This window comes from Phascolarctos cinereus, unplaced genomic scaffold (genome assembly GCF_003287225.1).
Source record: "Phascolarctos cinereus isolate Bilbo 61053 unplaced genomic scaffold, phaCin_HiC Scaffold_3;HRSCAF=262, whole genome shotgun sequence".
Lineage (NCBI taxonomy): Eukaryota > Metazoa > Chordata > Mammalia > Diprotodontia > Phascolarctidae > Phascolarctos > Phascolarctos cinereus.
Genome location: NW_027555736.1, coordinates 49,782,256 through 49,795,632, shown reverse-complemented (window position 1 = coordinate 49,795,632; position 13,377 = coordinate 49,782,256). Strand labels below are relative to the sequence as shown.

At 51.4% G+C, this 13,377-nt stretch overlaps 1 protein-coding gene across 1 annotated transcript in view; it reads right to left on the bottom strand.

Annotated features, from left to right (window-relative positions):
* Window positions 1–10,771, bottom strand: part of UNC5B (unc-5 netrin receptor B) — a 139,392-nt gene extending 128,621 nt beyond the window's left edge. The window contains 1 exon segment of the mRNA XM_020994623.2: window positions 10,093–10,771. Within this exon segment, the coding sequence (XP_020850282.1) occupies window positions 10,093–10,204 (112 nt within the window). The 5' untranslated portion in view covers window positions 10,205–10,771.
* Between the last annotated feature and the right edge of the window lie 2,606 nt (window positions 10,772–13,377).

Genomic DNA, 13,377 nt, shown 5'->3' with positions numbered 1-13,377 from the left:
TATAAAGCATGGAGCAGTTCACAGCCTGGTGACTTCACAAATTAGGGCTCAAGCAGAGAAATGGGGGTGCTCTGATCCCCATCCCTCCTTACCCTAAAGCAAGTTTTATTCTGATGAATGTGGAGAGGAGAAGCCCAGTCCACACACACACACACACACACACACACACACACACACCCCAGCACAAACAGTCCAGCCCTTTCCTATTTCATGTAAGCACAGATGACTTTCATCCTTTCCCGATCTGCTGTGACCTTTCATCCCAGGCACTTTCCCCTACCCCAGATGTGGAGGTGTCTATGGCTGGAGAGACACTGTACTGGATCTGAGCCATGGGAATAGCTCTACTCAGCTGAGGTAAGAGAACAGGATTAACTCCCCACTAAGATCAGTCTGCCAGCCCCAAAGGGAGGCTTATAGAAACAATGTTGGCTTTTTGAAGCCTCTGGAGAACTGGAAAAGGAGTCAATGGATCACAGAGTTGGAGATGAAAGAGATCTCGGACGCCAGCCAGTCCAACCATGTTATTTTACAGCTAAGGAAACTGAGGCTGGGGGGGGAAGGGACTAGGTGACTTTTCCAAGGTCATACCATGTAGCAAGTGAAAGAGGAGGCATCTGAACCCAGGTCCTCTCTCATGGTGAGAGTCTTGGGATGACCTCCTCTAATCTCCAAACCCTGTCATTAGTACTAAGAGAACCAACCTGGGGAAAAACTGCCTTCTCCTCTCCTCCCAGACCTCAAGGGTAGGAGGAAATACACATGGGGAATGGGGCTGTCATCTAGTCCTCAAACTTTTGGGTCTCAAGACCCCAAAGTGCAAAACTCTTTAAAATTCCTGAGGCTTACCCAAAGAGCTTTTGTTTATGCAGGCTATACCTGTAGGTATTTATAATATTAGAAATTAAAATGTCTCAATACTCTTAGAAAAAGCTCCAACCTCACAAACACCTGAAGGGGGAGTCCCAGGGGTCCCTGAACCACACTTTGAGAATCTAGCACCTTCACTTTACAAAGGACAATGAAGCTGACAGAGCAAGAGAAGTTTGTTGAAGGTCAGAGAGAAGGTAGTTAAGCTGGGCTTCCAGCCCAGATCCTGCCTCCAAACCTGGGGCTCTCCTCCACTGCACCCAGGGCTGAAGCCACCTCCCCTCTTCCCTGCCGTCTTTCAGTCCGCAGTGAGGTCTGGAGCCAGCGTTCAGGGGCTTCTCAACTGTATTCAGCTGTTACACACAGCCTCTAACAGCTCCCATATTGTTGTCTTGCATTGATATTTAACTTGATGTGTGTATATATCTTATCTCCCTTCCTAGCTAAGTGCTCTGAAGGTAGGGGCTGCATCTTCTTTCTGTCTCTGCTTTCTGAAGGTGTCCTTCCACCAGATGTGGGAAGGGAGGGGGAGGTGCTGAAGGCACCATGGATGCAGCAGAAGGCTACTTCCTGGCCCCTGGGCACCACCACAGAGGGAGGATGAGGAAGGGGCAGCTATGCCCCTAAGAGGATGGGTACCAATGTCACTACCAGCAAAGGTCTCAGGGTAGGGCAGATCTTTGGAAAAGAACAAGGCACCTCCTCTTTCCAGCCCCCTGCCCCCCACCAAGCCCACTCCCTAGACAGTCAAATCCCCTGGCCCTGAGGCCCTCCTTCTCCAGCAGTGCCCACTGATTAGTTATTCTAATTCAGTTAAACCCTGCCTGCCCCTTCTTGGCCAGTCCCAGGCAGTGAATGTCTCTCCAATTGGTGGTGCCAAGAAACAGCCCCCTGGGGACAGGAGCTGGGGCCAGGAACACACCTAATGCCCAGGCTAAATAGCACAGGACAGAACAAAACAGCAGCCAGGCCTCCACCCACCTCACCCCACTCCAGGGGAGGGGGACTCCCCCAGAAGGGATTTGGAAAGGTTCCTCCTGGTCCCTGTGTCAATCGGCACAAATATACAACTGGGAAGCATTTGAGAGGTCATCTAATCCAACCCTTCATTTACAGATGAGGAAACTGAGGCACAGAAGGGTCATGAGAGCATAGGCCTTGAACTGGAGGGGACTTTAAAGGTCATTTAGTCCAACCCCTTCATCTTACAGATGAGGAAACTGAGGCCCAGAAAAATGAAGCAATTTGCCTTAGGTCAAATACCAAATATTTGATGTAAGATTTGAATCTGCATCCTTTGACTTCAAATTGTGCCCTTTCACCACTGTATCATGCATACAGCCACAGCCTCTAACCTAGACCTACACATACACCAGCCAATTCCCCTCGTTTCTCTAGCCCATACCCACCCACACCCACCTAACCCCGTGGTTACAGCAGGATCTGGAGCCAGGCTAGCTGCATGATCTTGGACGCATCATAACCTCCCCAATACACACATACAGTATAACAAACAAACAAACGTATAGAGACACAGACACCTACACAACCTACATGATCCCCAGTAAGCAAGCCACATCTAAAACACACCCAAGTAAGCACACACATGTCCATCTCGACATACGACCATCTATACACCTAACGCATGCCACAGCCCCATCCACACGTGGGCTGCCACATTTTCACCTAGAGCACAACACACCCTGCTGCCTCCTCTACACACACCCTTTTGCACTCCCCCCTACACACAGCAGTATAAACACACCCATAGCACATTGCTCCCCCTTCCCTCTCTTCTCACCTCCCCCCCTCCCAGAGAAGCGCAGGAAGTCGCAAAGCGCTGAGGGCAGCCTGTTCTTGAGGTGAGAAGGGGGGCAGCCCTAACATCCTCTCTGTTTCCTGGTTGCAACACTTATTTAGGGGGGAGAAGGGAGGAGGGAAGTAGAGGTGGAAAAGAAAGGAAGGGAGGCAGGCCGGGTGTGAGGAAGAAGAAAAGGTACCCCAAAACAAGCTGCTGCTGGCTGCCCAGCTCCAAATTAAATCCCCATTGCCAAAGAGATGCTAATCAGCCCGCTTTGTTGCATCGGGTAAATGTGGGAGCTTCCAGCAACTCGGGAGCTTTTGGAGTGAAGGAAGAAGAAACAAAGCAGAGAGGGGGAGTCGGAGGAGAGAAGTAGCCCGTGATTTATGTGAGCACTTCAGCAAATGTTTTCGCTGGCATTAGCATTGCTAAAGCCAAAAGCACAGGAGAACCAGCAGGGACCTGTGGCTTTAAGCAGCTCTGTGGTTGCAGTAATGAACTCTGGTGTCCCTTCGGGGGAGGGGGCAGCTCTGACCTGGGGCTCTGACAGTGTAGACCAAGGTTGGGGCGGGGGGGAGAAGGCATTGACCTGGGGAGGAGATGGCCTGGAAGTGGACTCCATCTCAGATGTGAGGGCTTCATTAAATTGGCTCATCTTGCCTTCTTCACCCTATCTGCATCCCTCAACTAAGCCAGTCCAAGATAGCAGTGTGACCTTGAGCAATTCAACTGTCCTGGGCTGCGCCTGCATCACTCAGCTAGGAAGTGAGGGGAGATTACACAAAACAACCTTTAAGTTTTCTTCAGCTTTAATATTCTATTCTTCTAGATCTCTTTAGGCCTGATTTCCTTATATCCCTACAGCATCCCCTGCCCCGCTCACAACGAAGTACACAAAAATCTGAATCTGTAAAATGGGCCTCCATCAGCCCTCCCAGAGCAACGGAAAAAACGCTATATGTGGAGTCAAAAGATCTGGGTTCAAATCCAGGTTCTGTCTGTTAACATTATCTGTATGACTGGGCAAATCACTTCTACTCTCTGGGCCTCAGTTTCTTCATCTTCAAAGTTAACAGGGTGGACTAGATGACCTCACAAGAGGGGATAAAAGTAAACCAGGACACAATACAAAGCGCTTTTGAGAGAGGAGGACTGTATCTGCTGAGCAGAAAACCCAACGGGCGCTTTCCAAGCCAACTGATGCACAGAGCAGCGGGGGAAAAAAAAAACAAAACGCCATCTTCCCCCAATTCAAGCTGCCTCCAGGGGGCGGCAGAGGGAGGCCTTTCAGAGATCGCTGAGGCATCCCCTGACTTTCCTCTCCAAGCAGCGCGAGGGCTGATAGTGGGTTATTCTCATTCCAGATTTTGGATTTCTTTCTTTCCAATTGAAAGAAAGACAGAGCACAGATTGGCCTTGTTTGATTTCTTTTCTCCTCTGAAGCTTTAATGATTCCGTTTGTGGGAGTTGTTTAGGAAACTGGTGAGGAGGATGGTGAAAGAAGAGCGGTTTGCTACAGAAGCTCCTGCCGCCCCCTCCCACAGCCCCTTCTCTCTCTTGTCCCATTCGGGAGCTGTGCAATTCTGCCTGTAGGCTCCAAGGGGATCCCCCAGGGCTGGGGGCCACTCTGCTCCCCGACTGTCACCCAGAGCTCTCTGTCTCTCTCTGTCTCTCTGTCTGTCTTTGTCTCTGTCTCTCCTTTTCTCTCTCCTCTCTTCTTCTTTTCTCTTTCCTCTCTTTTCTTTCCTCTCTCTTTTCTCTCCTCTCTTTTCTCTTTCTCTTCCCTCTTTTCTCTCCTCTCTTCTTTTCTCTTTCCTCTCTTCTCTTTCTCTTCCCTCTCTCTTTCTTTTCTCTCCTCTCTTCTTTTCTCTCTCTCTCCTCTCTTCTCTCCCCTCTTCTCTTTCTCTCTTCTCTCCCCTCTCTCTTCCCTTTTTTCTCTCTCTCCTCTCTTCTCTCCTCTCCTCTCTCTCTTCCCTTTTTCTTCTCTCCTCTCCTCTTCTCTCTCTTCCCTCTCTTCACTTCTCTCCCCTCTACTTTCTCTCTCCTCTTCCCCATCTCTCTCTTCTCCCTCTTTCATTTCTTCCCCCTCTCCTCTCTTCTCTCTCTTCCCCTCTCTCTTCCCTTCTCTCTCTGTCTCTCTGTTTCTCTCTGTCTCTGTCTCTCTCTCTCTCTCTCTCTCTCTCTCTCTCCTATTCTCACCCCGTTCTTTTTCATTCTCAGTTCCCACTAACTTCATCCCCCCCCCCCCTTGGAGGCAGGCGGCTGAGCTACAGGCCCCAAACTGGCTCCCTCCCTCCCTCCGTCTGTTCACAAGCCCATATGTTCAGTAAGCAAGCTTGGGGTGAGACTCCCCCAACAGGTCTGCACTATTTTGGGTATCCCTGTCTGGTGGGCCAGCCCTACCTATTCCCTCCACACCTAGGGGCTGGAGAGGGTTTAGGAGCTTAGAAGTAACCTCCTTCTTACCCTAGAGACCCCGATCCCCTTTCACAGAGGGACACATCAGCTCAAAGATGGGGCTAAGAGGCAAATCCCGTCAAGGACACTCAATGTCTCGACAACCCAGCTCTCCAATCCATCTGCAGCCCAGAGCAACCCACCCACCAACAGGGACATTGGATTCCTTGGAAATCGGGGGACAAGTCAGGCTGTCGCTGAATGCAAAGATCTCTGATGAGCTCACTATAAAAAGGAGACCACAAACGGGTGGTGCTGCCCACATGGGCTGGGTTTGTTTATACCTTTTAATTTCCCCCCCAGTCTATTTATGAAGGAAGTGATGCAGAATGGGTCAAGTCCAGCTGCTGACTCAGTCCCACTGTGTCCTGACTGTGCCCGGCTAGCATGTAGGTGATGCTCAGACCCTTGGATGTACCTCCAGCTCCAAAGAAGAGTCCCACAATCATCTCCCTCACCCCCAGCTCCAGTCAGGGTCACAACACTCATCACTGACGTCCTCAGTCCTCAACTCCTTCTAATTCAGTCCTACCAACAGGATTAGCACTTCTACCCTGCACCCTCACTCATAACTTGCTCCCACTGAAGGAATCAATTTTACAATTCCAGATTGCTCACAGCCCCACCAAGCACTGCCCAGAGGTCCTGAACCAGCCAGGAAGGCCTATAATAAGTGCAGTGCAGTGGAAAGAGTGAAAGATGCCCACTCTGCCACTAATCCACTATATGAGCCTGGGAATGGGACTCTGCCTCAGTTTTCTCAGCTGCAAAATGGGAGGAAATGGATTAAATAATCTCTTGGGTCCCTTCCAGTTCTTAGCTTCTATGGCCTTCCCCACCACAAGTCTTTGTGGAGGGAAGGGGTAGAGAAAAGGCACTTCCCTCTACTTGGGCTCTAATGAGAAAACTCATTATAATCCTCTTGACTTTCCATTTATTTAGGTGAGATAGCTGCTTGGTAAAGTGTGGAGGCAAGGGGAGGAAAGGAAACACACTCCCAGGGATGCGGGAAAAACTACAGCTTTTAATCATACTTTAAAATGAAGGGCCTGTCATCACACCTTGGTTTCTGCAGAGCTCCTTGCCACCCCAGTAGGGCTCAGAGGGAGAAGAATGCTTGATAGAGCCAGGGGACGGGGAGGTGGTGGGGTTAGGAGTGATCAGGACCAGCCTGGTCCCTTAGAAGTGGTCCTTGCCTGCCTGCCAGTCTGTCAGTCTGCCATAGGTATCTTCCTCTCAGGGCTAAAGGTTTTATAACTTGATCTCATTCTCCAAATTCAGAAGCCATCAAACTTTATGTTCTCCCAGTGGTCATTTCCTCCCTCTCACTCTGCTTCTTTGCTCTCTCCCCAGGAGTCAGGAGGGAGGGAGGGAAGGCCAGCAGGATGAGGGTCCCAAGTTCAGTAGCATTCTCAGGGAGAGTCCATTTTTCATTGAGGGCTCTGGAAATGAAGGCTAAGCAGAGGTGGAGAGGGAGTTGGGGGTGGGGGGGGAGTCTCTCTCACCACCAAACTTTGAGAACCTTGGTGTAGTGTGTCAAAGGAGGCTGCCTGGTACAATAGGAGTTAGATTCAAATCCTGCATCTGATGCTTTTTGCCTATGTGACCTGGAGGTTGTTCCTGATCTGTAAAATGAGCACCAAATAGATTAATTGGCTTGTATGCCCTCTGAGGTCTTTCTATCTCTTTCTGAGGTCCTTTCTACCTCTAGCTCTATAAGACTTATGTTCTTCTATTAGCTGGAGGTCCCAGGTAGAAGCTTCAAAGACCCTCTGACCAGGAATCTCTTTGGACAAAAAGAGAAGCTAAGGCAGCTAGGTGTGGAAGTGGTTAGGATACTGGACTGGAATCAAGACCTGTGGTCCAATCCAGCCTCAGACCCTTACAAGCTGTCTGATCACCGACTTCACTTAACCTCTCTGTGCCTCAGTTTCCTCATCTGTATAGTTCCAACCTCCCAGAGTTACTGTGAGGATAAAGTGAGATAATGTTTGTAAAGTATTTTGTAAACCTTAAAGCACCATATAAATGCTAGCTATTGTTATTATTAAATAACAGGAAATTAAAATACAGACTAAGCTCTAGTGGAAAGTGAATTCTTTCTGCCTCGATTTCCATACCTGTAAAATAGGACACTGCAAGGTTTGAAATAATAATTACTAACATTTATAATAACCTATAACAAATGCTTACCTTCTCAATGAGGGGATGGGAAGGTAGGGAGGGAAGAAGGGAGAGGGTTTGTAACTCAAAACTTTTAAAAAATATATATAAAAAATTGCTTTTAAATGTAATTGGAAAAATATTTTTTTTAAAAACACTATGTGCCAGGCACTGTGCTAAGTGCTTTATAATTAATATCTCATTTGATTTTCACAATCCTTGGAAGTAAGTGCTATTATTATCCCCATTTTACAGTTGAGGAAACTGAGGCAACAGAGGTGAAGTGACTTGCTGGATTTGAATTAAGGTCATCATGACTCTAGGCCCACCCTCTATCCCCCAAAATGGGACTAGATAAAGGGAGAAGAAAAAACAAACCTTTGTGTGCCTGAAGGAACCGTGTTGTCTTTGTATTCTTACACATTGGAGGAAGACAGAAAGCTCTCCAGCCCACACATGTAAGGGTTAAACGCCAAATCTGGGGGACCCAAAAGGAAGAAGCTGCAGGAAGCTGCACTAGTTAGCAGCTTCTCCAAGGTGCTGGGCATTCAGCACCTGGGTGCAGCCGGTAACAAGCATCATTTAAACCCCAGGTTCAAACACAAGAGAGAGAAATCAAAGCCCATTATTAGAGGCCAGCTCTAACTGGGCACTTTCCTTTTCAGGCCAGGCAGGGACCAGGCACTTTCTTAAACAGGCCCACTGGGACAGCTGTTTCCTCTGGGCTAACCCCTCTCAGAAGAGAGACAACCCAAGACACCCTGCTATCCCTAGTACATGCAACAACGAATATCCAGCCTAGCAATCTTCAAAGTACCCACCCTCTCCTTATGGTCCAAACTCCCAAACTCCTCTCTGACTCTGCAGGATCAACAGCATGGATTACCAATACCTTGATTTAAAATTCTATGAAAATACTCTTAGCACCCACCCACAAAGTCCACATTCCTAGGTGACTGAGTGGATAGCGCTCGGGTCTTGGAGTCAGTACAAAGGCTGCCCCTGACTATCTTGGTCTCAGGTTCCCCATTTGTAAAATAAAATAGAAATAATAATAATAGCACCTACTTCCAAGGATTGTTGTGAAGATCAAATGAGATCAAATGGTAAGTGCCTTGCAAACCTTAGAACCTATAGTATTCTACCATCCCCCTTAAAACAGTACTGTCCATTCGTCAGTGCTCCTTCTATCAATTAGTACTTATTTCCAACTTCAGGATTCACGTCTAAACCCCAAAGGCTGCTTGGGAGACTAAATGAGAAGCTTTGGAACTTTACAGCTCAAGAAATAAAAATAAAAACAGAAATAAAGACAGACTGGGCGGGGAAGAGAGGGAATTGTTTAAACCCAAACCCAGTGCTGCTACCAGGCCCAGTGAGTGGACTAACAAATTATCAGCCCCCCCAGGGTGACAGCCATTTGTTATAGCGAAGAGGGGTAGGAGGGAAAAGTAATGTAGTTAACTACCACCCTCCTCTGCCCCCTCCCGCCAAATTACTCAAGCTTTGGGCCTGAACTCGAAGAACTTTATATAGCATATACACACTCACATATACAAACAAGAAACATACACACTGCCAAGCAACCAGCACTCAGCCCGGGTCCCAGTCCCATCTGCCCGGGCTCCTTTTCCCACCTTTCCTTGGGCCCAGCAGACTTATGGTCACCTGGGGAATGAGGAGCCGCTTGGGTTAGTGGCTGGGGGTGGGTGGGAAGGCGCGGTATCCCAGTCGAAAAACCGATACCTCCCCGCCCCCCATACCCCTACGTTCTCACAAACGTAGAGACACACGTCCAGCTGGGGGATTTCTTCCTCCCCTACGGCTAGAGCCAGGGCCCTCAGCGTCTTGGGCGCAGCCCTCCCCGGCGGCCCGACAGAGAGCAGGGAGAATGAGTGACCTACTTAAAGGGAAGCTCAGCCTGATCGGAACCTACCTCACCCTGCCCCACCCTCCCAGCCCTCTGCAGCCCCTGCCCAACCCCGGCTCTTCCCAGTTCGAGCCCCGCAGGGCCATTTCGTTCTCCACTAGCCAGAGCCCCAGAGCTCGGGGTGACTGCAGACCCCGAAGTGTCGGCGCGCTGGCTTGGGCTCCGCAGTTTCTCTGCCCCGTGTCCCGGCTTCTCGGCTAATTCCAGCTCGAGAAGAGTGCGAGCCCAAGGCGAAGGAGACGGGACCTGCTGCAGCCGCCTGGGAAGTTGTGCGGGTAGGTTCAGAGTATCATCGCGCATCCCCAGAGCACAACGCCCGCCCTTCGCCGGTCCCTCCCGGGTTCCTGGGGATCCGAGAGGACCCGGGAGCTGACGCTTTCGCTACCTGGGGGTATACTCAAGCACCCAGAACAAAGCCTTCGGATCGGGAGAGCCAGGGCCGCCGGCGGAAGCCCTTTTAGCCAGACCCTGCCATCCAAAGTAATCTCCCCGGAGTCAGAGTCAGAGACGGAGCCCGAGCCGTCTAGGACGCCACCCCTCCATCCCCTCCCCTTACATTGATCTGCCGGCCACATTTTTCACTTTTCTGCCGAAAAGGAAATCCCAATCATCCAACTGGGGTCTCTTGGCACCGAACTTTCGGCCTCCTGACTCCCTCTCTCCTCGCCCCAAGGGGCAGTAATGGGCTCCCCCCGGGGAGCTGCAGGCCAGCAATGACCTTTGTAGAGAGGATGGTCAAGGACTGGAGGTACGTTAGTGTTTGCGGGATTTTTTGAGAGGGGAGGACCCCTGTGGAGGCGGCCAAAGCCCCCCAGACGACCGACGCCCCACACCTCGGACCCCCCCCATCCTGCATCCCCAATCTCCATACCTGCTCCGCACAGCCTCAAGTTCCAGAGCAGTAGCAAGGCCAGGAGGCGCGCCCCCCGCGCTGCCGGGGCTGCCGCCGTCGCCGCCGCAGCCGCCGCGCTCCGAGCTAACATCGTTCCCCGGCCAGGCTCCGGCGCCTCTCCCCCCGGGGATCTCTCCCTGGCCCCAGCCTCGCCGCCGCCGCCGCCGCCGCCGCCGCCTCTTCCTTCTCGTCCTCGTCCTCCCGAGTACCTCCAACCTCCGGCCACCGGCCGCCCGGCCGCGCCAGCCCGTGCCCACCCTGGGGGCACTGCCAGCCACGCTTCAGGGAGGGAGGCACAGGGGCACTGGCACCCGGGTGCGAAGCGGTGTGGACGAGGCGGCCGCCGCTGCTGCGCCGCTCAAGGACTGGGAGAGCGGCTGCGCCCGGTGCCCTCTCCGGTGCCAGGTTACTTCGTGCCCCTCCTTGCCTGCGGGCTCCGGCTGCTCCCTCCGCTCTCTCCGAAGTTGAGCAGCGAGTGAGTGTGGTCAGCGCAGCGCAGCTCAGTCCACGGCTGCTCCTCCTCCTCCTCCTCCTCCTCCTCTTCCTCCTCCTCCCGGCTGGCAGCCCGCCCGCCCGCGCTCTCCTCTAGCGGCCACTCAGCTTGGCTCCGACATCCTCCCCTGCCCAGGCCGCCAGCCACAATGCCGAGGTGTCCCGCTTGCTCGCCCGAGTCTTGGAGCTTAGGGGAGACTAAAGACGAGGGAGGGAACGAAGGAGGGGCCTTGTGAGGAGGGGAGGGCACTAGGGGAGATCCGACGTCCGCTCGAACGCAGCGCTTGGAAAGGTAGGGGCCCCTCAGGGGGGACTCGCTAAGCGCAGGACCCGGTTCTACGGAAAACCCGGCGGGCTGGCACAAACTCCCGGATGGTACTGGACTTCACCTTCCTCTCGCCTTCCTCGTTACCTTCCCGGATGGTTCCCCCCTCCCGTCCCCCCAGTAACCCTTGGCTTCCTCCTTTGGGTAGTTAGTGCCTGCCCCTTCTCTGGTATCTTGTCTTAGTTCTAAATGCCTTCTCTGATTGTCACCCACATTCCTCTCTACACCCCTCACCTGGGCCGGCTCTCTACAGCTCCCCTCAATCCCGAGTGTGATGGGTTCTGGGCCAGAGACACGAATGTAAAGGGCTGGGGAGCTGCAGTAGCGGGGGAATGGGTGCAGAGGTCCTGGCCTCGGACTCTTTACGATTTCCTCTAATGCAGGGGCTTAACCTGAGGTCCGGATTTCAAGGGGTCCGGAAACCCGGTTGGTGAAAAAAAATGACATTTTTATTTTCACTAACCTCTAGCTGAGATGTAGCATTTCTTTCAAGTATTTTAAACCTTCTGAGAAGGGGTCCCAAGGCTTCACCAGGCTTCCAAGGGACTCTGGGAAACAGAAAATGTTAAGAACTCCTGTTCTACTGGGTTTAGGGGGGTGGATTGGCGATACTATTCCCCAAACCTTCTTTCATCTGTCCAAAATTGAAGGGGCCGTGTAATCTAGATTCCACAGAATCAGCTCACCTTCTTGGAACCCCTTTGCCTCTTTTTCTCTCAAAATTCTTTGGGGGAAATTCTTATCTGGTATTTCCTCTGGGGATGTAGTCAGGTGTATTATCCTAATAGCGTAATGGGGAGGAAGCTTGGACCTGGGAAGCAGGAGGCCTGGGTTCTAGTCCTGGTCCTGACAGTAACACAAGTTAAGGTCTGAGCCTCAATTTCTTTATCTGTTACATGAGAGGGCCATGGTCTCTCTGAGATCCTTTCCAGACCAAATTTCCTGTGATTTTATTAACTCATGGATTCATTTAAGTATGGGATTTGTGGGGAACAGAGAATTGTTGGGTGTGTATGTGTTTTCTAATTTCCAGTTTCCACTAGAAGAGATGGAAGAAGGTTGGGCTATGGGGTTGAAACAATGAGCATGGAATGAGAGAACAGGCTGTGAAGAAGAAAGGGCTAGGGGATTGGAAGAGGTTTGTAAGATCACAGAGCTAGAGCTGGAATTGAAATTTCATCTGCTCCTTCCCTCATCTCACCAAGAAATGGAAGGCCCAGAAAGGGAAGAGCGCTTGACCAAGGTGTTACAGGTAATAGGAGCCAGGGCCAGAATTCAAGCACACAAGCACTGGATTTGAGTCAGTGCTTTCACCTTTGGCTAGGCCTAACGATAACTTTTTGCCCTTTTACCCTTCTAGAATTTGACCACTTCCCCAAGAGAAAATCCAGCCCCCCTCCCCAGTTGATAAATATCATGAATCAGGCCCTGACAGAAAGAAGCTACCGATGATGAGAGGAGGGGGTCAAACTTCATGACTCATTTGTCACCCACATTGTCCTGCTCACTGGAAGTGAGATTAGAAGGGAAATTAGAAGTAGCTGCCTCTATGGCCACTCAAAATAGGAAACCAAGTTTGTGGGTCTGGTAAGAAGAGGGCCCATCAATCTTTCCCTTTCCTCCTTAATCTTAGCACCTCCCTTCTCAGACCACCCTCTAATTTATCCTATCTGTGTCTTGTGTGTTCATAGTTGTTGGCTCTCCCCAACCCCCCACCTTAGATTGTAAGCTCCTTGAGAGCAAAAGCTGACTTCTGCCTTTCATTGTATGCCCAGCACTTCCCACGGTGCCTGGCACACTGTAAGTGCTTAGTAACTGTCTCCCTTCCTTGTCTAATTTAGGTGGAGAGTTTGAAAAAGTCCCCTCTAGGGGTCTGGAGGTGGAGGGCTTAGAATTGGAGAGTATAGAAAGAAATAGGACCTTTAACCCCAGGAAGGTGCCTGGCAGGGGTGGGGAAGGACATCCATAAGCCCTCCAGAGCCCACTGGAATGCCTCCTCTCCTGCAGCCCCACTCCAAACTCTGCCATTAATTTGGGTGCACACAGATAATGGAGCAAGCTAAATAGAATCCAGAGCTCCCCACCTCCAAACCGGGGTCATTGTGTGTGCTTGTGGGCTGAAGGGGACAGGATCCCACTTGGAAGGGGAGGCCTGTTATTCCACAGCGTCTAGAGCCCATCAAGGCAAGTGCTGGGCTCAGTGGAAGGATTGGGGGAGGGGAAAACTCTGAGGCCGCTCCCCCAATCCTGCCCCCATTGCATCTGGGCTTTAGGAGGAAGAAAAACAGTTCTCCCTGCAACCCCCCATCCCCTTGGGGCTCGCAGACCACCAGCGACTGCCCTGCCGCTATCTCTGATCTGGTCAGTCTGTTGCCCGATGGGGGCTCCGGGGGATAAGGCAAACGACTGTTCTGGCGCCATGCCGAGCTAGCTGGCTTGGGGTTTGC